Here is a 25,815-nt window from a genome sequence, read left to right as displayed (position 1 = left end):
GAAGTCTAGACTCCACACTTCATAATTGCACACTGTGTACATCCATTTGGGAAATGGTTGATTGGGATTCATTGATTGATTGATTGAATACTTTATTAGCAGTTTGCAAAAAAGGTCTGCTAGGATTTTAAACCCAAGAAAGCCTATGGCTTGTTTCCATTGAGGTCCTTTGTACACAATTACTCGAAAACAAGATCATTTTAAGACGAATTTGTACGTTTATATTAGTGATTTTCACTGTTATGGCACAAATAATTTTGTAAAAAGATAGTGGTCATTTTTCACGTTAAGGTGACGTCTTGTCGCTGTTGAACCAATCAAATCCCTACCAGACAGTTTTGCCGCGCAATATGTTAAATTGTGTTTGTGTGATGGTCGGGTGGGTGGGTCCATCTCAGTGTTGCCATGTCCGCTTATTATAAGCGACATTGGGCTTGTTTTTCTGTAAAGTTTCTTGTAAATTATAGGTTAGTTGCGAGTTGCGTTTTTTTGGGCTTGTTTCTAAAGTGTAGGCCTACGTGCTTATTTAGGCTTGCTTCCACATGTTCAATTATTATTCAAACCAGTGGTTCGCTAATATTGTCATGATAATGTTTTCTGCCAGGGAGCATTATGTGTTGTTAGAATGTTTCAAAAAAATATTCCAAATATTCCACATTTTATTTCAAAATTGTTTGAAAATTGCACATCTACAAGCTCACAACGCGTCGCATATGTGAGCTATTTTCAAATAGCCAATGCAAGGTGACCTAGTCGCTTCTTTTGGGCTTGTTTTCCTAGACCTGGCTGCTCAGTGCTCATTTCTTTCACACAATCTGGCAACGCTGGTCCATCCATTCCAGAGCCATCTGATCCATTCGATTTGTTTGCGACTGTGATACATTCCTGCCTGGTCCGGTGGAGGTGTGGGGGAGGAATTTCTTCTCTTCGTCTTCGATTACTTAGTTCAGTCACTGCAGTGCACGAACGACTGTACGGAGTTCAGACCATGGATGGATAAATAATTGGTTCAATGCACTTCCTAGTTCCTACATTCCGTACACAACCAATTGGAAACGTGTGTTAATCTGGGCGGGGCATGCAGTGCATTGTGTGGAAAATGTGGATTGTGGACAAACAGAGTTGAGCTAACATGCTAGCGCCGACTAGCCTGATAAACAGTTGACAAATGCAAATGGCAGTTGATTTGTGGTTCTGGATAAATACGTGTTGATTGTGCAGCCTAACATTGATCCTCTTCGACCGTTAATACAACCATCTGCACACCCAGCGGTCCGTTTCGTTGGCCTGGCCCTGCTGCAACTACTTGATCAGATCTCATGGATCCCGGTGGAAGTGAGCTGGACTCCAGCCTGCCTCAGGCTGAGAACCCCTGTCTGATCGTGGAGGACTCTCAGCCGGACAGTGTTGCCCTGGAGGACGACCCGGAGAGCAGCTACCGGGCGCTGCTGTCCAGGCGCCTGTCCAGCCTGCAGCCCACCTCCCACAGCCCTGTCCTGGTAACTATCTATCTATGTGGTCATGTTGTTGCAACTGACTTGCAAGAGCACTAGTCTGGAGTGTTTTTCGCTGTTGTCTTCAGTGGTTCAAAGTAACTAAGTACTTTTCTTAAAGGTAGTGTAAGTGATTTGCAAAGTTTCAAATAATTGCAAAATGGGTATATGTTCTGATAGTACTCGTTACTATAGGGTGTCCTGTCCATGTAAGGAGTCTCCATGTCTCTCCAGCTCTTTATAAAACAGAAAATGTATTTTGTAGTTTTTCATTTTTTTTTTGTAGTTTCATTTCCAATTTTATCCAACCAGGACGGAGAACTCAATCAGGACACAGATTAAACAAGTGAAATTGGAAGTGATGACACTAAGAAATGAGCATGCAAAATTTGAACTGAAAACTATACAAATTAAGCTTAAAAATGGGTACTTTCTCCTGATTGGCTGAGATTTTGACACCTACCGAAAAATGTATTTTCTGTTTATTAAAGAGCTGGAGAGACAGGGAGACATCTGTTACTGAAAAAACACTCTATAGCAATGATTACTATCAGAATATAGTATTTTAACCTTTAAAAAAAATACTTTTTGTTTTAACCAAAAAATATCACTTACCCTACCTTTTAAGTATAAGTTTAAGTTTTTTTTTTTTACTTTACTGGAGTATTTCCAAATTTCTGTAATTTTACTTCCACTCCAATACATCTCAGAGGCAGATGTTGTAGGTTTTACTCCACTACAATTATTTTTTAAAACTTTAGTTACTAGTTACTCTGTAGATATTTATTATTATTACAAAACATACATTAATAACCCTATTTAAACTTTGGCTATTTGAAAATAGCTGATCTACAAGCGACACATTGTGAGCGAGCTTGTAGATCTGCCATTTTCAAAAGATGTTTATACATTTGAAAACTTGAACTGGGACTTTCTGCATAATGAGTACTTTCTACTTTTGGTACTTTAAGTACATTTTGATACCAATATTTTTGTACTTTTACTCAAGTACATTTTTAATGACTTTTTCTAGACTTTTACTTGTAACAGAGTATTTCTATATCGCAGTATTGATACTTTTACTTTAAGTAAAAACAAAAAAAATTGAGTACTTTTCCCACCACTGGTAATATTGCCGTTACGACGTTGCAACTTGCAAGAGCACTGTGTTTGCCTTTGCTATTATCTGTAACACGACGACGACGCTAAACATTTGATGTAGTAGGCTATTGATCGCACAAACCAAACTGTCGGTAAAAGAAAGGTATGTTTTTTATCCAGACCAGAGCGACCGAGAGAGAGTTTACGATGAGACTTACGCATATTTAATCATAAATGTATTTGTAATTTGTTACGGTGTGCTCAGAGATACAACAATTCCGAAGTAACGTTTGCCATCGGGCGACCACGACCAGTAGTTCCATTCATGCTACTGACTGTCTGTAGTTTCAAATGTTAAAGGGATATTTTTCTTTCAAACATGTGTGAAAGTGAAAATCCCTTTAAATCTGTCCTGAGCACGCCCATGAACCACGTGATCTCGTCGCGGCGACAACAAAGGGTGTAGTAACTTTCTAGGGTCTGCTGCTCCTCTGCTGGTCTGACATTTCAGGCGTAGACAGTTCATCTAATAAGCCATCTAAGTCAAGATTTGTGAGATTTTTCACATCTCTATGTGTAGATGTTATGCTATCATCTGACAATTGTGCAGCAGCTCTGAATTGAATGTGCTCCCTTTATTTGTAGGGGCTATCATTTAAAGGAGTATTTCACCCCAAAAAAAAATCATATTTTCTATCAATTACACACCCCATGAAGCATTGATTTCATGGAGATTTTTTTTTGTTATCGTATTCCCAAGCCAATAATTTGATGACTGGTAGTAGTTCACCCCAAAAAATTACTTATTTTCTATCAATTACACACCCCATGAAGCATTGATTTCATGGAGATTTTTTTTGTTTTTATCGTATTCCCAAGCCAATAATTTGATTATTATTAGCCTCGATCTCCAGCCTTTTATTGTTTAGTTTTGCTAAAAAATAAAAGCCTGGACCAGCACGTCGGTGTACCCGGTATAGACCAATTATTTGTTTACTAACATTGAGACTGGACGCACAGGTGATTGTTTCACGCAATCAATTTCCAACCGGTTCTCATCAGTGTGACGTCGTCTGTAAAGGGATCTATAGGAAGTGTTTCATTTCCCCAACCAACCAGAGTGCAGTGGGCGTCGCTCGTAATGTTTGTTGACCTGTTGACGGGGCGGGGGCTGACGGACAGATCGGTGAACCAATGGGATCAGGTGCATTCTCTCCGCGCTGATTTTAAACCCGCCCCTCTATACACGAAAGCAGGAAGGCTATAGCCTGGTAAACCCTCCCTCCGAAAATCTCATTTCCATTTGATTTCAGGAGTGAGTCTGGCCTGATCGCCCATTCTGCAATATTGGCTGTGTACACCAAATGGACGAGCCTATCAGCGTCGTCGCACATCGTTCTGTGATTGACAGCGACAGTTGGCCAATCAGGTGGCGAGTTCGAGTGAGCCCGAATGGCACAGAGTGCAGCCTGAATGCAGCCGACAAAACACGAACGGCAGCCATCTTTTCTGTGCGCTATTTTCTCCGCTGTTTTTTTACTTCAAAAAGCTCTCAAACTTCTATTTTGAGGCACGGAATTTACTTCTAAGATATCGTTTGGATAGAATTTAGTTGTTTAACTTCATAAATGTGGTCAATTAATCATGACAGAGCCTATTTAAAAAAAAATGTTTAGAGAACCGGTAGGGGCGGGCAGTGACACGCATGTATCCGAATAAGGCAACCTATTTTGGGCATGGCCGTCTCAAAAGTCCCGTTGCGTCACATTAGTCTGGTGAACTGCTGATTGGCTGAAAGGGGGAAAACGATCATTGGCTGAAGAGGTTGTCAGTCAACGGTATTACTCCCGCCCAACTCCAGCCCACAGCCAATATTGCAGAATGGGCGATCAGGCCAGACTCACTCCTGAAATCAAATGGAAATGAGATTTCCGGAGGGAGGGTTTACCAGGCTAGGAAGGCTAGTGCAGCCTATACAATTATTGGCTTAGGAATGTGACAAAAACTAAAAAATCTCCATGAATTCAATGCTTCATGGGGTGTGTAATTGATAGAAAATACGTATTTTTTTTCTTAAGTGAACACAATGTGATTGATGAACGTGAAATGTTTCATGTTCTGTATTATGTGCAAAATGTAGATTTGTATGTATGTTTCACTTTTATTAGCAACTTGCCTTCGTGTATAGCCACACTAGCATACATTCCAAAATAGGGCATCAATAAAGGGCACTTGGGTGGTACAGTGGTAAAAGTGCCTGCAAAAAAAAACCTATCTATTCTTTATTGATTTTTGACTATGCACAACGTAAACATTTTGGGTGTGTGCACCTTTTTTTTTTAATAGATACTATCCTTTACATAAACACGATATAACGAGGTGGAATGTGTATTACGGTTATGGTTTGCAGCATTTCTTCTATTTCGTTGAACAATGTGTTGTTGTATCAACCTTTTTGTCTCTAATAGGAACTGATATCATCACCAGCTGGAAGCAGATCCTCTCAGATAGACAGCCAATTGGAGAGATCCCAAAGCTGCAGCCAGTCTGGACCAGGTCTGTGCGTTTCCCTGTAAAAGGGATAGTTAGCAGTGTTGCCATGTCTGCTTATTATAAGCGACTTTGGGCTTGTTTTTCTGTAAAGTTGCTTGTGAATATTGGTAGTTGCGGGTTGCGTTTGTTTTGGGCTTGTTTCTAAAGTTTAGTTGCTTTATTTGGGCTTGTTTCCTAAATGTTGTTTAAACCAGTGGTTCTTCAACATTTTCCTGGAAAGAAAGGACCCCCAGATTAATATGTGTTTGTCCACGGACCCCCATCTAAAAGTATTTTGTGACCCCTGTACCAGATTTGTGTTGTCAAAATGTGTCACTTTTTCCCCAAGAACTTATTAGAAAATAGCCGATGCTCATGTGGCCTAGTCGCTTCTTTTGGGCTTGTTTTCATAGACCTAGTTGCTTATTTCTCTCTCACAATCTGGAAACACTGATAGTTTGTGTGTCTATTTGAATCGTATGTCAATCCAACATACTAACAATCAATCTCTTTTTAGCTGTTGCAGGGCCAACTAATGTCTGTCCAGGACTTGAGGAGGAAAGTCAAGTGATAAGCGTCTGCCCACCTCCAAATAAGAAAATGTATGTTGCTACTAGTAGGTGTTTTCTGATAGCTAGTGAATGATCCATTTCATCGCTGTCGGTGGAAACCCTGTATGTCCAAAACGGTTCAAAACCGTTAACTTTCAGGAGTGTTCCAAATTGATTAAATGTAGCTATTATTTAGTCTCACTGATAATACCAATCCGTCATGGTATGGCACTGGTAAAAGAAATGTAAACAGGAGTCAAGAAGTCCTTCTCTGTGTCAGTTTATTGTACGGATCAATCCGGGGAGTTCTCCAAAGAACATTGAGAATACAGGGGTTTATATATGCTTTCCTCACACAACATTGGTCAGCTCAGCCAGTCACACCGGATTCTTTGTATTCATCTAGGGTCAACATGTGGTACCAATTACAGGCCGACCTTTACCGAACCTAGATCATATACACATTCTATGCAATTAACTGGGCAATGAATATCCTAATCACTAGACATGGCAGATCTTAAACATATATATATATATATATATATAAAGTTTGCATACTAACACTCACGCTCTTCTTAATGCTTTTCATTGGTTAAATATATATATAAAACCCACAGACATAACCACTTTAAATCTGTCATCCTTATTTTAGCCATGTCATTATATGTGAACATTTTCAAAATTGTTCAAAAATAGCAGATCAACAAGCTCACAACGCGTCCCATGGTGACACGTTAGAGATGCCAGGTTTCTTCCTGACAGCAAGGATTTGGTCAAATACTGAAGAAGTTCTCTGATTCTGTTTTGCTTCTAGCGGTGCATCAAAGGACACCAGTATGGATTCTAGAGCAGATTCCACAACACATTGTGCTCAGTCTGAAGGTAAAAGCCATTATTGTGCAGTGAGATATATTTTGTACAGTTTAACACCTTTTCTTTTCAGAATGTAATGAATGGTGTTCTTTGTGTCCTTAGTATTTCATGTTTTCTTAATTCAACTGAAAAATGTATCCATGCTTTTCAGGGGGAACATCTCAATTTGGTTTTCTTGAGCTTTCGGAGAGCCAGGGTCTGGGTGGTGAAGTGGAGAACATCCCAGAGGTGAAAGGAGACGTTACAGTTCCTCAGACAGATAGTGAGAGGCACAACAAGCCAGGTAACCAGACTGTTTGGGATATTTTATTTAGTTTTGTGCCAGATCATGTGGGAATTGATTTAGCTTTGAATTGACCTAGAGCAGTGGTTCTCAAACTTCTTGATTTCAAAGACTCTCATAATGCTTGAGAGCGTACAAATGGAAACAAATGGACCCATTGTACACTCTTAAGAGTTACAGACCTGTAATGGTCCATTTGGAACCCCCTCAAGGAACCCAGAGCCCACTTTGAGAACTACTGATCTAGAGAACATTAGCATTGGTGACATGAAAGGGATGGCATGTGCATCCATGAAGGCCAGGAGGGGTAACTGCTGTTTGAGAGGCGGCCAGTTTGTCTGTCCCCTGTCCAAGACACTGCAGCCCTAGCTGCTGCTGTCCCACTACAAAGCGCTGATGTTGTGCTGTGACCCCTGCTAGTGAAATTCATAATTGTATGTGCAAATGTAACAAAAATCCCAATTACACCTGAGGCAGAATGGCAGTTTGGGTGCTTACAAATTCATTATTTAGTGTTGCTTGCAGCATCTGAACAGAGCATTCCTACTAGCATGTCTGTGTCAAATGTTACTTCAGCAGTCGCTGAAGTAACACGAAGACCAATCTGGGAACCCATCGGCAAAAAAAAAAGAAAACTAAGACTAATGTGATTTACACCTGTTTTGTATCCCAACAGCTGAGCAAAAGGTCGGCATCAGTACTTCAGGGAGACGAGATAACAAATCAACAAGGTACACAGAACTTTGCTTGTGTTTTTGTGCTCTTGTGTGTTTCAATGCGTTTTATTTACATGTGCACCTACTGTACACACTACACAGCTGTAGCAACATGTCAGGCAGTGAAGTTCTTGTACTTCGAGCTTCCTCAACAGAGCGGATGGGGAAAAAATGTGCAAGCTGAAGATAAATAGAAATATTATATATACACTACAGTGTATATTATTGTAGTAATGAAAAACATGTGTTTACTCCAGATCTGAGGTGACGTCCAGTAGCTCCTCTGAGCCTTTGCTCCAGTCAGTTAGAGAAATGAGGGTCCAGGCTCTGCTTCACTCCCAAGGTTTCCGCACTACTGAGGACCATCAGGATTCTGAGGTTCTGTCTTCACAGGAGGACCTGTTTGATGCTGCTGATAAGACAGGTGGGTCATTGTTGTAACACAGCAGCACCTTCTGCACAGCTAATTAGTGCTGCTCGCCAGTTGTTCTTTTTGCTCTGCAGCTTTAAAAAGTTATCGCTTCGAAATGTACTAAGAGTAATAACTGTAACAATTGTAGAATGCAGCCTTTTTGTCTTGTCTTTTTTTTGTTTCCTTTGGTTTTGTTTGTCTCCTTTATCTGTTTGTTTGTCTCTTGAAATCATTTTCCAATAAAAGAATTGTAAAAAAAAAGTTATTACTTATCGTTTTGGAGTCTATAAGGCAACAGTCACTTATTCAAAGCCGCAGAGCAGATATCTTGGGCTAGCAGCTCTTTTTCTTATTTTTACATATCTATCTTGATTTGGTTCTTTACTCTTACCTGTGTGTTCATCAGGAGGCCAATTGTGGCCTCCTGATGAACATTATAAAACCCATGGCAATTTTTTTTCAAAGAAAAAAGGCATACTCTGTTGACTGCAGGCCAGTGGAATTTTGTAAACATTTCCTTTGTGTCCTCTTATCTTTCTCAGGTGCTGGTGTGGACAGCACTGTGTCAGAGCTGGATAACCAGGGCTTGCACCCACTGACACCAGCCCACACCCTAAGACTGCTGCATCTCTCTGGACAGGGCACTCATGTGCAGCAGAGTCTTTCCCAGTAAGCCACAAGAGCACTACTATGCTATACAGTACCAGTTTTATGCTTGAGAGACCACAGCCTGGAGTAATCCTAATCTAATCTATCAATGCCATCTCCTCCCTAGGAGCTCAATTGACTTTGTGGCCCCTACCCAGGACTTCTTGAGCCAAACACCTTTTATTGTCCCCAACTCACCCACTGGATCAGAGGCTGAAGGAGGTAATAACCTGTTCACCTTCTACCTTCAATAACTGCTGACGTTGACCTGTTGGATATGATTATTTGGAGAATAGAGTTGAATGTTTTTTATTCATCAGGTGCTGATGAACCAATGGACACTTCGCTCCCCCCGGGTGACAAATCGGGGTCAAAAGCAGAAGAGACAATGGAAACTGATGCTGTATCCAAACCACGCCCAACCGCATCCACTCCTGTGTCCCAGAATTCGCCCGGTTTTGTTTTGGAGAAGACACTCTCTCTGCCCTCCCAGCCTGAGCTCTCTCATGTATGAACAAACTTTATCAACTGGGATTGTTAAAGAGCATCTTCAATATATCCTATCGTTCTTTTGTGAGGAGGACAATGGCGTGTTTTTTTGCATTTACCTGAGAAGTGAACTTCCTAAATGTTAGTTAGTTAGTTAGGGCGCACGCGTGCGTGTGTGTGTGTGTGTGTGTGTGTGTGTGAGAGAGTGAGTAATAGTTGCTAACTATGTAATCTTAATTTTTTTTTAAGTTAAACTTTTAATAGTTATAGCAGAGACTGAGACATGAGACAACTGGTCTGGGCCACATTAAGTTGCATTTTGCACAGTGTGGTGCATTACCTAACATGAGTTTGACATTGCTGGTTTAAGTGGTTAAAGAATAGACTTAAGTTGCCCTTTAATGCCACAACAAGACCCAATCCCTTTATGACATCATTAATATCTCTGCTGTGTTTCCCCCCCAGAATGTGTTTGTCGCAACTCAGAGCCAGGAAGCTGCGAGCAGCAGCAGCAGCAGCGTGGCTCCACGAGACACACAAAGGAAGCCGGTGACACCATCCTTGCGTGACGAGAAGCCGAGGCCGTCCATCGAGTCAAGTCCGTCCACTTTGTCCTTGCGGTTGACTGTGAACACAGAGAGCAGCACTGTGGCCCCGCTGGCCTCAGCGCAGCCCGAGGATGACAGCCAGGCCACACAGATAGAGGAGCTGGACGAAGCGCTCGGCATTGACACTAGTGACTCCGTGATGTCACGCTGCAGTCAGAGGAGCGAACGCAACGGGGTCTCCTCCCCGAAAACGGCTGCCGAACTCAAAGCTGTCTCTGCCCCAGACTCATTGAAACACAGTGGTGAAGGTGCCAGGAGGGAGGAACGTGCTCCGTCACAGAGGTCCCAAGTGCAGGAATCTATGCAGATGGCTAGGAATGTAACGAATGTGAATGTAAGTCCCGCCAGTGGCGGGAGCCCAATGGGCAGCCGTGCGGACAAAGTGCACGGCACTCAGGGCAAGTCAGACGTGGTGGCCAGCAGCTGCGTGCAGCAGACCCCCCCGGCCGCACGTGGTAGTTCAGCCTCAATGTCCCAGTCTGTGTTCTCTCAGACGTCAAGCAGGAGCTCGGTGAACGTTACGGGGAGTGAGTTAAACACTCAGTCGCTACTGAAGCGTGGACAATCCTCTCCTGCTCCCAGTCAGCTGCTGTCACTAGACCAAGATGTGATGGATGAGGGAGATGAGGCTGGAGAAGAAGAGGAGGGGATGATGGAGGAAGGAGAGAACACATTGGGGCCTGAGACCTCGGCTCTGGGCCTGGCTCTCTCCCAGAGCCAGGTGTTGTCCCCTGAGCCCATGGAGGAGGAGCTGGAAGGTAGCAGCCTCATTGTGGTGTCTGAGAGCGAGAGAAGCCCTGGGCCGCTTGAGAAAGGGGTTGCATTGTCATCGACACAGCAGAAGAGGAGCAGTTCTCAGCCAGCGGGAAGCAAAATGTCTGTGTCCACCAACGGCCACGGGTCTCAGTCTAAAGATGTGCGTGTGGCTCCCGGTAGCCTCTCCCAGGCTGAGAGGAAGGGGCCTGAAGCAAAGGGAGTCAAAGACAAGAGCCTCAGTGACAGCTCTGGAGGTAAGATTCACGTGGAGAAATCCAAGGCTCTTAACAATGTGGGCTACACTGTTAACACTGCAGTATGTTTGTTTTTTTCCATGAGGGGAAATTAGTATGATGCATTCTAAGGTGACAAAGTAAGGTGGTCAAGTACTATTATAGCAGTATGCAGACTAATTTACCGGCCGTTTAAAGCGAGAGGAGTTTGCGTGAGGTTAAGTGTTAGGTCAGCACTAGGGCTGCAACTATCGATCTTAGTGATTATTCTATTGATTACTTTTTTAAAGATAAAAAATATCAAGGTTCACTATATTAAAAGCTACTTTCGGAGAATGCTAGATTAACTTGCTTTTGAAGACAAATGTCTGATGAGTCTGTATTGTGATACACTGTCCTGTCCAGAAATTCCCTTCCACTTCACCCTTCCTAAAGAAGGGGAGCTGATTGGGCCCGCTGTGAGTGCCACGCCCCCTCTGATCAACCAGCTAAAGCAGACACCAAGACACAGCACTCCCATTGGTGAGTTCCGTTTTCCTTCCCCTATAGACCGCAACAAACCTGGCCACCTGATGTGGAGTATCACACTGTGATGTAATGCGCTGTAATTCTACCATCTACCTTCACTCTGGCTCAAACTCTCCACCTCGTGGCATCTTTTCTCTCACATAACACTTGTACAGCTACACGCGGTGCTGTCTGCCTGCCGTTGCTGTTCTATTTGACATTTTATTTTTTTAATTAAATATCCTAGAGAAGCCAGCAGCTGTGGGTGACGTGTCAGCAGTGACGACTGTGGCGACCTGTGACATTGAGGCTGCAGAGAGCGGGGAGGACACAGCGGAAAAAGGAGACGGGAAACTGAGCTTACGGATGAAGCTGGTGACCCCGGTGGAGGAGGGCAGCTCAGAGCATTTCTGCCTGCAGAGTAGGAGCCTTTCACAAAATGATCATCATGACCCAGAGCCTTTCACAGCTTTCATGTTCTTTTTCTGTTCAAGTTGAAAAGTGTAAAAATGGCATCCATTGCAGCCTAGTTTATCATTTACGTATTGTCTGCTGTCAGGTGGAAACCTTGTATGTCCAACACCTTTCCGTTTCAGGAAATGGAAAAAAGGACTTGTGTTCCAATGTAGTTATTATTTAGTCCCAAGCTCTTCGTATTAACAAGAGCTTGGTTAATTATTTATAAAACCCACAGACAGACTTAACCACTTTCAATCTGTCCTCCATATTTTGGGCAAGCAATTATAGGTGAACATTGTTAAACAAATTGAAAAGAGCATGTCTACAAGTCCACAATGTATTTCATCATGACGTGTTGTGAGCTTCTAGACCGGCTATTTGCCGCTCCTTTTCTGTAACACCACAACAAAATATAAAATGGGTCATTCATTTAGGAAATATGTAGATAACGAGGGTTCTGCCCGACAGCGATGATATTATTTCAGATCAGTGTTTCACTAATGCATATCTTTCTCCCAGAGCCGACGCTGTCAGATGAGGAAGGATCTGTTGTCAAGGTTACCACTGTTGCCAAGGCTGTAACCAGGTAACCTGCAGCTATTTCTATATGCACAACTGCCTCTTTTTTTTTACCCCTCTTCCTGCCATTTCCAAAATGAATGTTGAATACAGGTTTTGAGTTGATTTTGCCCTCTGTATTATAGCATTCAAGATACATTTCAGAGTAGTTTTATATAGGAGTATTTGCATTTCTACATAAGTGCTTGACTAATGCACTAACTGACACATTTTCTGGAGTAGGAGCATAATGTTGATTTGGGGGCCTCAGAAGAATCAAAGAGAGACGACACATGCTCTATTCCCGTAATATCAAGTGTAAGGGTGCTTCTAGCCAAAAGTGAAATAACACAAGTCAAATTGATTAATATTGGTGTGTTATTGTCTAGTCCATTGTCATGGGAATCCTGTCTGCCCATGTACAGTGTAGGTATTTCTGTGTTCATTATGATCATATTGCCTTCTATGCCTCTGCACAAGCAGCCACAACACATTGTGTGAACCTTGTATTCTGAGCTGGCGGAGGACTCTTCTGGCACCACTGACTTGATATTATGAAGGTTGCATCAACTAAGCCTCTATATGGGGAAATACTGATGTACTGCTCTGTGTCCTTGGCAGTCCGTCTGTGTTCAGTCGTGTGAGACAAGTCCACAGACAGCTGGAGGTGGAAGAGGAGAACCAGCATGATGGCACAACTACACCTGTCGGGTAAATGTGTGCACACACACACACACACACACACTAGGGCTGCGTTTATAGTCGCAATTGATTCGGCTGATGGCCGAATTTCCACTCCTCGTTCTTGGGCCTTATTCAGTCAAGTTTACACTCCAACAGCCATAATGTACCCAGTGTTTCCCCTGGGATGGAGTTGTAGCAGCAGTGTTTTTTGTGTGTTTTTTTGTTTACTTTCTTCAGCGCTTGCAAGGCGCACCCTGTCGGGAGGTTTCTGTGTCTACCGGCACCAGATGGGCTCATGCTGCTTTGTTGTTACTGTCATTCAGCCAACCTCTGATATAGATGTTACTGGAACCCAGTGTATTGTGTGTAAATTATATTGAATATTTTTAAATATTCACCATTTGATGAAATTGTATAGTTCATTTTCTATGTAAGCTGCATCCAGGATACAGAGATTAGGGATCTCTCTACAATGGCACCAAGTAAAAATGGCACCCTCTGCTGGCTACAAGAATGCATTCAATGGCATTGAAGTTGTATTTCTTGTGCGTATGTGTGTTTCTGGGTCATTTTCTATTGCAATGAGGAATGATCCTCTTTGTATTGAGTGTCAGCCAGTTATTAAGCTGCTTTAGTCGGTCCTGTCAAACGGCAGTTTGACAAGTATGACAAGGTCTCTCCCTTTGCAATGCATTTTAATAGACTGAACTAGATCCATTGGGCCATATCTGTGTGTGCAAGAGAGAGAGAGAGAGAGTGTAGAAGAGACCTACTTTTCATTCTGTGGGTGGGTTGGGCAGTTATTTTTGGAATCTTGTAAACCCTTGAGATATGATAAACTACATCATTCCCCCCTCCCATTATAATATGGCAAGGTCGTGCATACCAGGTGCATGCATTGGCGTTAAAAACTGCCCAGCTCTCTCCACTCTTTAGAGCTACACTGCTGTATTGCTAATGGTGACCTTAATTAGAGGCACACAGATACCGTTTTATTTTAATGTCCACATGGAGACCATTAGTTATTGGGTCATTTGATAAAAATAGGGCTAAAATTCATTTTCTTCACTAGAGTTCTGCCATGAGAAGGAAGGCGGCCCAATTCTGCTTACAGTATTGGTTAATATATTAGTTTAGGGCAAATGCTTTGTTTCATTCTGGTGTCAACCTAATGTCTCCTACTTCATTGTCCAGCATGGTTCTCAGTAAGGCTCCGAGTTGATTGTCATTACAGTTATTCGATTAAACTATGCAATTAGCTATAAAATGACAATAAAATAATGTGAACAAATACAAAATTATGGTAAATGCTTAGGTTATAGGAATCCATTCCAAAAAGACTAGCACAGTGACAGTGCCCATTCAGGGTGTGGTCGTTCGGAGAGGCCCAGTTGCTGAATTGTGCTTCTCGGCGTCATATCTTTGGTCCAATAGTATGTAAATGTCTTTGTGATTTTATTGTTTCTCTGTGAGCCTGATGGATGGAGAGATGTGTACAATGTTCTGGTTATTAATCCTTGTGTAGTGGTGGGGAGATGAGGGCAAGGTGCAACAGTGGACAAAATAAGATGTAAGATAAATTGCCAAGTTTCAATAGTTAAATAGCTAAAATCACAATTTTGAATTATTTTCAATTGATCGTGCTAGCCCTAACAGACATACATTCCTTAAATGTATTGATAGATAAATTACTAAACCAATTATTGGAATACTAAACTTTTATTACATCAAAGAACTGGCGTCATTATTTTTGTCATGATCTCCGAACTACTAGATCTGCTATTTCTGCAGAATATTCGCCCCAGAATAGGAACGCTAGGTTTTGTGGTTAAAATGCAAATATAACATAACCTCATCCAAAAATAGCAATTATATTTAGCATGTTTGATTACCTACATCAAGAACATTTCAAGTCACTGCAAGTTTATTTTCATAGCTTACTGAAATTAACTGGATCCAATGGCTTCCTTAAAAATCAAACAAACATATGCTTTGGAAAATGGTGGGCAGACTGCCACTTACTGCCACTGCATGGGCCTTCATTTTTCCAACAATCTAATAATGTATTAATCGTTTCACCCCTAGTTCTCAGAGATCTTCACTGGGATGCAAGAGCCTTCCCAGCAGCCAGAAGGAAGCCCCCACCAGCCCACTCCAGGAGCCGTCACCAGCACCACGGAGGGAGCCCTTGACACCTGGTCCACGGGCTGCCGCTGGGGAGAGAGAGGTGCGTGAAAGCCCTGAGCCGTCCACTCCAACCAGGACGGCTGTTGGACAGAGAGCAGATCAAACCAGCTTTGAGAACAGCAACGACACCATCATCCTTAGTCCACCCGCCAAGGTAAATAAGAGCTATGTTAAGACATTCAGGTGATACACATCACAAATGTTATACAGTCATTGACATATATGTATATATATACTGTTACAATAATGTTATACTTATAGCACACACATAGAGTTTTGTTAAAGGAATAATTCACTGTCATGTTTGTGGATGTTTAGTCAACTTTTTGGATTATCGTCAGTTTCAAAAACAAAATGTTTCTGTCCCATTCTGGATGTGGCACTTTGCTGTCTGATCCTACCCAGAAATTATCCATGCGAATTGCCCCTAGTGGCAGAGGGGAGACTGGCCGTAGTTTTTGATGTTCACGTGGATACATCGAGATTAGGTTGAAAAACGGTGCCTTTAATTTCTTTAAGCTGTTAGCAAAATAATTTCCATATGACAATGTTTTTGATTCCTCTTATCGTTTATGTGGGTCTCTCTTCCAGCGCTGTCAGAAGGCAGCCTCACAGCCGCTCGGCCTTGATGCCCAAGGCTTCCGATCCCCAACCAGCAGGGTATGGAGAACTTTGTGCAGATTGTTTACACTAGAGGTTCAGGCGGCTACGCGGCCCTCACATCTAGAGTTTGGCTAGAGTTTTTGGCTCTTTGCGGCCCTCACGTCTATGTCGCCGAGCTCCATATATGGAGCAGACTGATTTGTTTGCGCCTGATGCCATGACGATCGAGGTTAGACGGCACACATATTTGGGCGTACCTGCATTGGGAACTCCTTATATGGTTATGGCCGAGTCATACTGACATGAGCGTGACTACGTGGTCCGTCCACCAGCTGGCCGACTGGTCCTCCCATTAGCCAATTTTAATATAGGATTATAAAATGCGAACTCTTATTTTGTATTGTTTTAACACCCATCCACTACACTATCTTTGACCGACAGGGTGAAGCAGAGACTCCTTCCTTTAGAAGAACTGGAAGTGGCCCCACCCATCGCAGACATGTGCGCACCACCCAGGAAGTGCGGACCACTGTTACGCGAATCATAACGGATGTTTATTACGAGGACGGTAAAGAGGTGGACCGTAAGGTCACTGAGGTAATGACATTTTTTAATTTGTGGATTAGGCTGTTGTAGATCACAGAGATAATACATATGACTTGTCTGTGTCTGAAAAAAATAAAACAAAATAAGCCTGTAGCACTCTGAGATTCGCAAGAATGTAAAGTGCTTTATAAATAAAATGCATTATTATTATTACTTGTGGTCTTCCACTTTTTGATTACTTGAAAAAATAAAAAAACATGTTGGTGGGATCTCCAGGAAAGTGAGGAGCCTGTGGTGGACTGCCAGGTGATGGACAGTGACATATCCCCATGCCGCACGGGCAGTTCATTAACTTCTGGGGACCTGGCGGATGTCAGCTCGCTGTCGTCCAAGGCATCCAGCCTGCAGCGCAGCTCCAGCGGCACCAGCAGCACCACTGGCGGCCATCTTAGACCTGACTTCATCATGCCCCAGAGCCGAGGGCCCAGCCGAGGGAGCAGGTACTGTTCCACCTGGTTCCACCTAGGACCTCCCTCTGACACTTATACGATTTAGATTATAGGGTAGCATGTGCGGTAAACCTTCACTCCGTCACTCTGCTTTGTCTCTGTCCACTGGTTGCATGCTGATACATCGATCAGTCTTTTCCAACTTTCTAACATCTAGGGATGGGTACCGTTTCCTGATTTACGTTGATATACAGATAAGCTGATATACAGATAAGCTCCTCGACAAATGGTGCTTCAATCAGTATTTGATTTTCTAATTTATTTGAAAAAACGTTTACATAAAAACGTTTGGGATAAGGGATCTCAAACGGAGAGCTGCATTGTAATAGGCTAGTTAATAGCCTCTACCCCATATAGCAAAGATATGGTTCTGTTATAAAATGCATATACGACTACCCCATATAGCAAAGATATGGTTCTGTTATAAAATGCATCTACCCCATATAGCAAATATATGGTTCTAAAATGCATCTACCCCATATAGCAAAGATATGGTTCTGTTATAAAATGCATCAAAGTTTTTTGTCTTGATGCAAGTATGACATTTTGTATTTATTACCTGAAGCTTATTGACTGTAGCTAGATTGATAGATAACGTTATTAGACTGCATGTATTATTCTTTCACAAGAAAAACATCCCAACGATTACAATCAGAATCAATTGCTACTGTTTTGATGGGAAAAAGACAATGTTTTTTTAGTGATGCAGCAGCAACAAGGCGCACTACCAGTCGACATTTTACTTTAAGTGGTGGTCTCTTCACCCTAATCAAAGAACCATTCACAACATGTTGGTTAATTCACCAAATTATGAAGACTAGAGTAGTATTGATGAGCAGTATTATAAAAATTCTGACGATACCCATCCCTGCTAACATCTTGGTTCCTTAATGCATAGTCTCTGATTAATTAAATCCTGCCTGCCTCAGTTACATGTTGCCCCCAGGCACAAATCTAGGGTCAAATGGCACCCCTCATAGCTCGTTGGGCTGTGTGGGGGCTTTGAATGTGTAAGTGGCCCTAGATCAGTGTCTAGGCAACCTGACTGGCTCCATTTGTGCCCTCTGTGTGTCTGCATCCCCAGGAGGGGGGGTGGGCATCAACAGAGGGGTCACAGGGGGCAAAGGGCAAGGTCAGCAGTCACTAAGGACAGGGGTTTTGGAACCCCGCCTTCCCGGGCCCTCATCCCTCAGACTGGCAGAGGAAGGGCCAGGAGGGGTAGACCTCCGTCCCGATCCTCCCGATCCTCCCCATCCAGGTGAGTCCTTTCTGGGGGCTCGCTTTGTACTTATTCAACAAAATAAGTAACACATCCAGATCAACACATCATGTTATCAAGATATACATTCTTGAGAAAACGACACAACACTATCCCTGCAAAACACTTTCGGGTTTTCCTCTTTTCACTAATCCTCTCTTCTTGAGTAGTTTAATTTCCATCTGCATTTAATGTCTGTCTAGTCTGTCTCTGTCAGTGTGAAGTTGAACTTGCATCCCATTCTTTGTCTGTATAAGGGGCGGTGGGACTAGTGGGATGAGGGGGGTCAGTACCCCTGGCCAGCCCCAGTCCTCATCGGAGGATGAGCCCTACACCCGCCTAGTGAGTCCCCCGGGCCTCCCAGACAGCCCCATGGACGCCGAGCTCCCCAGCCACTCCGACTCCCTCAGGTCCTCTCCGGAGGAAGCGGGCTCGGCTGGCAGCAGTTTGGTCGGGCTGCGGGTGGTGGCCAAGTGGTCCTCCAACACCTACTTCTATTCCGGTCGGATCACCAGAGACATAGGCGAGGGGAGGTTCCGCCTGCGATTTGACGACGGCCATGAGTGCGAGGTGATGGGGAAGGACATCCTTCTATGTGACCCCATTCCTCTGGAGACGGAGGTCACCGCCTTGCTGGAGGGCGAGTACTTCAGCATAGGTGAGCGTCAGCACAAAGCAATCTTAATTGGCGAGTTGGTGGCTAGTGTCCTGTTTGATATTCGTAAATAATAACAATAATGTCAGGAATCTCAAACATACTAATTCAGTCATTGTTTTTTTTTAGCAAATGCTATACTGTAGCTAAGAGATGTTAGCATATAAAGATGGATAATTTGTTGATCCTGAAGGAAAGTTCCGGAAGTTAATATCAACTTGTCACTATGTGTAGGCTGCCATTTTCTATGTGCTTGAATTATTGTATATGTCAAAGGTAAATTGGCATTCCAGGGAAATTGGAAGTGGAGCGCTTGTTTTTAGGCTCGGGGCGGGGCTGCGATGCGAGAACGACGACGACAACATACATACATACATACCGGCTTCAGTGGCGCACTTCAATAATCATTGGACTCCCCATCCACTATCACTGGGAGTCTGGGTTTGACTCCCGTTTGGGACATTACTTTTTCAAACAACCGCAGACTACTTTTTTTTCGCCGATAAAGTATAGTTTTGGACCATGACGGAGGCGTGCCGACTCAGCAGACCTTGAGGCCAAGGAGGCGCGCCCGAGTGCCCGCGACGACCGGCCGATGGTCTGCTAGTCGACTAAGCGCCGTCCGAGTTATGTACCGAGAATCGTAAATGATGTTGTGGGGACTGCGTTTGCCCCTCTATGGTTTGCCCCAACTGCCACTCATTGCACTAACATAGCCCGCCAGCCCCGCCTCCTCAGGCTCACCCCCTTGTGCTTCAACTGCATGGAATAAGGCTGTTCGTGTGTGTGTGTGTGTGTGTGTGCGCGCGCGCGCGTGTGCGCGCGCGCGTGTGTGCTCGTTTGTGTGCATGCGTGCGTGTGTGGTGTGGGACTCATGTCTGGCTTGCATTGCCCTCTAGCGTTGGTTCTACAGAATTGCCTGGGGGGCGGTGAAAACAAGCGCTTCTTTTCTTTCTTTTCTTTTTTACACACATGACTGGTAGTTGACTCCTTCAGAAAATAAAAAATAATCACTTGTGTGGGAACCATGGATCATTTGCTTAATGTGGATGCTCTTTTCATGAGATAACGATAAAAAAAATGTTTTATACTCTCTTCAGGTACCTGTACGTATGTGTCAGGGAATTCAGGCAAAACTTGTTAGTACTTGTGTGGCCATGATCAATAGGCCTATTGGATCAACAACATTGACGGCAGTAGTCAAACTGATTTCTGTATTGAACTCCTCTATCACACAGTTAATTAACCATATAAAAACATGACAGTTGTTTACATATTATAAAAAACAAATTGTGCTGCCGACGACTACAACCATGGATCGTCATTGATAACACCTCAAATAAAATAAATGGCAAAGCCTTTGGCAAAGGAGCATCATGAATCCTTATATTGTGCTCTGTTGGTCATTTACATTCCAAGATACTGAATCACTGAGTGTACATTGAATATTGTTGGTCATTTGTGTGTATTTGTTTGTGTTTAGGCACTGTGAAGGAGCACAAAACAGAGGATCAGGAGTTTTACTACTGTGTGGAGAGGGAGGGGAACAAACAATGGCACAACAGAAGCACTATCATCCTATCACTGGAGCAGGGAAACAAGCTGAGGGAGCAACACAGTCTGGGACCGTACGAGCCTTCCACTCCACTGGCGAAGGCTTCTGACATCAGCTTGGGTAAGAAGGATGCAACTCCCATCTTTGTGATTTAAGAGACTTACTTTTGAGGAAATGTTAAGGAGTGCAATGCATTATGAGCTTTATCTGCTATTTTCAGTGAGTGACACCGTCGTATATTAATCAGTCTTTACACAATTTTGTGTTACCTATGACAATAAAGTGGTTGATAAAACGCTGACTGTGCAAGCACTGTGCAACACGTATGGATTTTGGTAGCAGAAATACTTCCAATATGATGACCCATTTATGAAGACATCACCCCAGTGTAAGGAGAAGAGTTGTATAGGCAAGAGCACCTCCTTCTCCTCGTAGCATTTGGGTTTATAGCGAAACATATGCAACCCTATACAGTCGTGGAGGATGCAAGATTTCAGCATGTTCAAATGAGCCACGCTGTCCCCTCTCGCCGACATTTTCAGCAACACAGTAAACAACAAATTATAACTATGAACATCAACATACACTAGGAATAGTCAAGTACACATTTTTAAAGCCTCATTTGAAACATTATGGCTTTGGAATATAAGCGCTTTCATGCATCTTCTGAACAGGATGGTCAATCAATCAACTTATATAAATGCCTGTCACATTGAGTTGCAAAAAACGGATAATCACAGGTTCATTATTTGTTTCTACGCCGTGATTCAGCGTATCCGTAGGAGAACAAGGGTAGGGGATCGCTTGTTTTCCTTACCAAAGCCCGGGCCGTGCAGGGCTTCTAAGCACCGCCCACATGCGATAATTGTATTGTCTTTGTAGGACGTTGAGTGACTGAGGGGCTTCGGGCGGGGCTCTTAACGAAAACGAATGCTTCCCTTCCCTTGTAAACCAAGAAGTTGCCCTTCCTGATTTGTGCTGTTAGGGGAAGCTGGAAACTACATTCTTGTAGAAAAAATGGGACGTGTCTATGATTTTCATGTTGCCATACTTGTAACCGTTTAGTAAAGCAATAAGCCACTACCTTGATTTTACAAATGGCTGACAGGGTCAGAGGCACTCCCTTTGTTGTGCCTCACTAGCCTCTCAGCCATTGTAAAAGCTACGGTAAACAGTGACCTCTAGTGGCTCATTGCTTTAGTTGGTCACATCCATAGACACTATTAAATCAAATGCAAAGTATTCTAGTCCTTATGTCACTTTATTTGGTCTCAAGTGATTTGTAAATAAAATATTTGTCAAAAAATCAATAGAACTTCAAATGGAGTAAGACTGTGCCACTGAAATGCTTTGATTTTCAGACAACCTGGTGGAGGGGAAGAGGAGGCGTACAGGAGGAACGCCAGGAGGCCAGTCTACTCCGAACCACAGCTCCAACTCCTCCGCTAGCCCTCGTACCGCGGGGCCTTCTGGGAAGAGGAAGCTAATGAGTTCTGAGGCCGACGGGAGGACCCCATCCAAGAGAGGCCGCAGAGGGCCGGGCTCTAGAGCCGGTATGCTGACCGACTCACCTAAATTATGATCTTGTCTCAGCAGTGTCTGGTTATGTCAGGCTTTTAGGACACGTAGTTCCTTTTTTTTATTTGTATATTCTTGTTTTTAATATATTTAGATAGGATGGAGACGGAAAACTAAGTGAATAGTATTCCGTCTCTCTGTCAGCTGGAGAGCTGCAACGCAGGAGAGTTAACCGCAGCTGTCCAGACAGAATCCAACTGTGGTCGATGCACTATCCGGTCAGCTACCGGCGTACCCCACATCATTCAATATTTTTATTTTATTTTCATACTGAGCCCAGAACTGTTACCCCAGCCTGGTTAGAATGAAGGCTTTTAATCAGACTGAATTTTAATTATTATGCATTTGATTTTAGATGTCTGGGATTTTAAAAATCTGCTGTTTTTATGTTTTCCTATGCCAACCTGTTATACATTGATTCCAGAGTTACCATCTTTGACAAATAAGTGCATTTCACAAAGTTCTAAATGTTAAGCTCCTTTTAAAACAGTAGTTGGCTAAAAGTGACATCACGTGCCATTATCCCCGCTGACACGCCCAATTTGAATCCACCTGGTCCCGATAGCATTGCTAAGGTGCATGATTTCAAAGCGCAACCCCATGTGTGGCTTGGTGAGAAATACAGGAAGTACAACGGGGCTAAAATGTGTCATGTCATTATATGCAACATTGTTGTGAATGGACTTGTTTTAACCATGAACTCCTTTATACATTTTAACAGGTCTTCAAATCAATTGTTTATTTATATTAAAATGATAACAATATTCCAACCATGGATTTTTGTGTTTTAATTCAGGTGTTGTTTGTATCCAGATTTGGTCATTTTATTTGTGTGTGATGAAGTAGTAGAAACATTTTTAATATATGTAATTTTGTATGACATATTTGACCTCCATATTGCTTGTGTCCATCCTGTGCTGCTGGGTCCATCTTCCACTGAGGCTGACCTGGTAACTACTAATCAGTTACTAGTATTATGCTGGTGTTGGTCCACGTGTGTCAGGATGATCGGAGGCGTTTTTCTACACTGGTGTACTTGGCTTTGAACCACTTTCTACATTAAATGACTCACTCAATGCCCATGGCTTCCTTAGTAATGTTTTCCCCCAGATTCTTACTGTTCAAGCCTTTTCTGCTTTAGTTTACGCGTGTGTTCCCGTCCTCAGCTCAGCGTGTGGCGGTGTGTAACACATCTGATAGTGCCCCGGAGATCCCTGGACAGTCCACTGACCTGCTGGCACAGACCCATGGCCCCCAGCCACAAAATGCTTCTCTTTTCATGGGGTTTGCCTTCATGCTGACAGCATCCTCAGAGTGTGACCGACTGTCTAACAAGCTGACTAGCGATGATGAGGAAGGTAAGAAGGAAACGCTTTGGCTCGAGGGGTTGATGTGATTATAATATCTCGGTGTGTATATATATATATATATATAGCACTTGTCTAAGTACCCAAAGATGCTTTACATGGGGGGGGGGAGGACAAAAAAAAGGAAAATTAGCAAAAACACAAAGGCTATGTCAATGGAGTAAAGTCAACAGTGGAATAGTAAAAGGGGTGTGCTGTTAGCTGGGGAAAGAAATACTGAAAAGGTGGGTTTTCAGAACGGGTTTGAAGGATGGGAGGGTGGGGGCTCTTTGATAGATTATGGACATATAGCATTCCCCTGGTGCAGCCCCCCACTGATTTCATGACATTGTATCCTTCACTAGAATACGTGGAGACTGCTCCATACCACAGAGGCTACACAGAGTCCCAGCTGCAGGCTGGAGGAGGATTTATACTCTCAGACTTCAATGAAGAACAGGTAGGTGCTGTGTGGAACTGGACTTCATCTTAGGCATACAAATCGGGTGTATTGATTATATGGAGCCTGGGTCAACCAAGATTGTGTATAACTCATCTTGTGTTGTAAATTTATATTTTCAGTTAATACACATCAAGTAACTCTGTACAATTACAGTGGATCATCACAATGTATAATTGTACAATAATTGTATTGAAATCCAGGGAAAGCTTTTTTAAATGGCATATTTATGTACTAAATAAGATTTATCCTTGTTCAAAATGAAAGATATTGATATACGTATTTTGGCTCATAGGCCATAACATGAGGTGCCTTGCAAAATATTCAGTGCTTTTCCATCTCCTGTTTTCGCATCTACTTGCCGATGGGTGTGTGACTTTTGGAGTCTTACGACTCAGAGATTGTGTCCTCTGTTCTTCTCAGTCACACTCACAGCCACTGTTCAATTATATATTTTTTCTGATTGGTAATATGAATGCACTCAGTCTCAGGCCTGGTGCATTCACACTAGCAGCTACAAAAGATACAAAATGGCTAGCGTCATCAGCTCCACTGTCCCCGAGTCGCTGTTGAAATGTTGCTCAATGATGTCATCAAGCGTACATTTAGCATAATTAATTCACCTACATTTTTAAATTAAATCAGTTATTTATTATAAATGAGGCTTCAATCTGTTGGGTTAAGACAACTGTAACATTCTATGGCATTGTTACATAGGCACAGCTCAAGTTTGAGGCCATTTTTAAGCCCCCCTTATTAATTTCAGGTGTAAAATATTGATTGTGTTTCTGACACCGTACGGCTTTCCTTTTCAGTGTAAGGCAGCGTATCAGAGCCTGCTCATTGCTGACCAGCACTGTCGCACTAGCAAGTACTTGCAGTGTGTGGCCAGTGGTGTACCCTGTGTGTCACACATGTGGGTGCGAGACTGCTGCAAGGACAATAAGCTGCTCAACTACAGGAACTACCTGCTGCCTGCTGGTGTTGGCCCTGATGACAGCATTGTAGAATGGTACGATGCGCCTCCAATCATTTCTAATGTCTTTACAACGGTTGGTTCAGCAGTGCGATTGGCTCGGTACGAATCATTTGCTATAGCGCCACCGCGGATTAGAAACGGAACATTCAAAGCTGTCATCTACCATGTTCTGTTGCATAATTGACCTGACCTATTTGTGTTTTATTTGAGACATTATATCTAGCATGGTTTCTTACTTAAACCCTTCATCAATGTTAAAGTTCTCGGTACTGTGTGTGTGTGCGACTGTGCGTGCAAGTAATATTATTATTTTTTTTGAACAGGCATCCCCGTGCAAACCCATTCAAGGCCCTGCGGGTCCTGTTGGTATTTGAGGAGCCAGTGGAGCTATGGTCGCAGTTGCTTACCCTGAGTGGAGCTTCCACTGTAAAACATTACCAAGCAGATAAGGATGGTTCTGGTATGGAACACACTATGTACCTCACCCCACCCATGTACCTTGCACTAGAACAGTGATTGTCAACCTGTGGGCTGTGAGGATATTGCGAGTGGGCCCTCAAATAATTTGCAAAATGTTATTTTAATGATGATATAATATTTAAAATATTGGTGTAGAAGGTCTTAAAAACCTTGAAAAGTTAGTTTTCATTGTGATATACATACATACTCATTGCCATGTTTCATTGATCCAAGCCACACAACCCAATGAATTGATTGATCATTAAAATAGACATCCTGTGAAAATGCAATGCGGCCCACCCATCTGACCACTTAACACGGAAGCCGGAAGGCTGCCGTATTAAGTGGTCAGATGGGTGGGCCCTGATCCAGAAAAGGTTGAGAACCACTGCACGACAATATTTATTTGTTTGTAAAATCTTGCATGTTTCTTCCGTTCAGATATCCCTACCGGCAAGTTTGACCTTGTGATCACAGATCGTGCCTGTCCACCGTTAGTCCAGGAGAGTGTGATGTCCCAGAAGCTTCCACTGCTGTCTGCTGAGTGGCTGATCCAGAGTTTGATCTGCGGGGAACGTCTGGGTTATCAAAGCAAACCACAATATAGCCATGACTATTTGTCATAATCTGACTCCGTCCTAAAGGCCTTTCGATCATGTTAAATGTCCAGTATTAGTTCTATTGCATGCTTCTGTTGTATATAATTTTAACCTGTTCGTTTTTATGGAATAAAACTGTGACAGTTGTCTCATTTCAATGTTTTTTTTATTTTGTCTT

The 25,815-nt window shown here is 42.9% G+C and overlaps 1 protein-coding gene across 2 annotated transcripts; it reads left to right on the top strand.

Annotated features, from left to right (window-relative positions):
• Nucleotides 1–854: 854 nt before the first annotated feature.
• Nucleotides 855–25,791, top strand: tp53bp1 (tumor protein p53 binding protein, 1). Of its 2 annotated transcripts, XM_080425080.1 has the most exons (27): nt 855–1,499; nt 5,063–5,150; nt 5,644–5,728; nt 6,492–6,559; nt 6,702–6,833; nt 7,510–7,564; nt 7,807–7,973; nt 8,504–8,630; nt 8,737–8,831; nt 8,930–9,117; nt 9,564–10,716; nt 11,101–11,217; nt 11,450–11,623; nt 12,181–12,247; nt 12,841–12,930; nt 14,989–15,244; nt 15,682–15,750; nt 16,135–16,290; nt 16,516–16,739; nt 18,264–18,664; nt 20,145–20,336; nt 21,578–21,769; nt 22,961–23,152; nt 23,506–23,600; nt 24,416–24,612; nt 24,903–25,039; nt 25,480–25,791. In XM_080425080.1, exons 1-27 carry the CDS (start codon nt 1,320–1,322, stop codon nt 25,662–25,664), a joined length of 5,082 nt encoding a protein of 1,693 aa, XP_080281206.1. In that variant the 5' UTR covers nt 855–1,319; the 3' UTR covers nt 25,665–25,791. The 2 variants fall into 2 exon arrangements, with proteins under 2 accessions (XP_080281206.1, XP_080281207.1); XM_080425081.1 differs by lacking the exon at nt 15,682–15,750.
• The last annotated feature ends 24 nt before the right edge of the window (nt 25,792–25,815 follow it).

This window comes from Gymnoscopelus braueri (genome assembly GCF_963280865.1).
Source record: "Gymnoscopelus braueri genome assembly, chromosome: 1".
Lineage (NCBI taxonomy): Eukaryota > Metazoa > Chordata > Actinopteri > Myctophiformes > Myctophidae > Gymnoscopelus > Gymnoscopelus braueri.
Note: the sequence above shows the minus strand (reverse complement) of the source record. Positions and strands in the feature narration are given on the sequence as shown.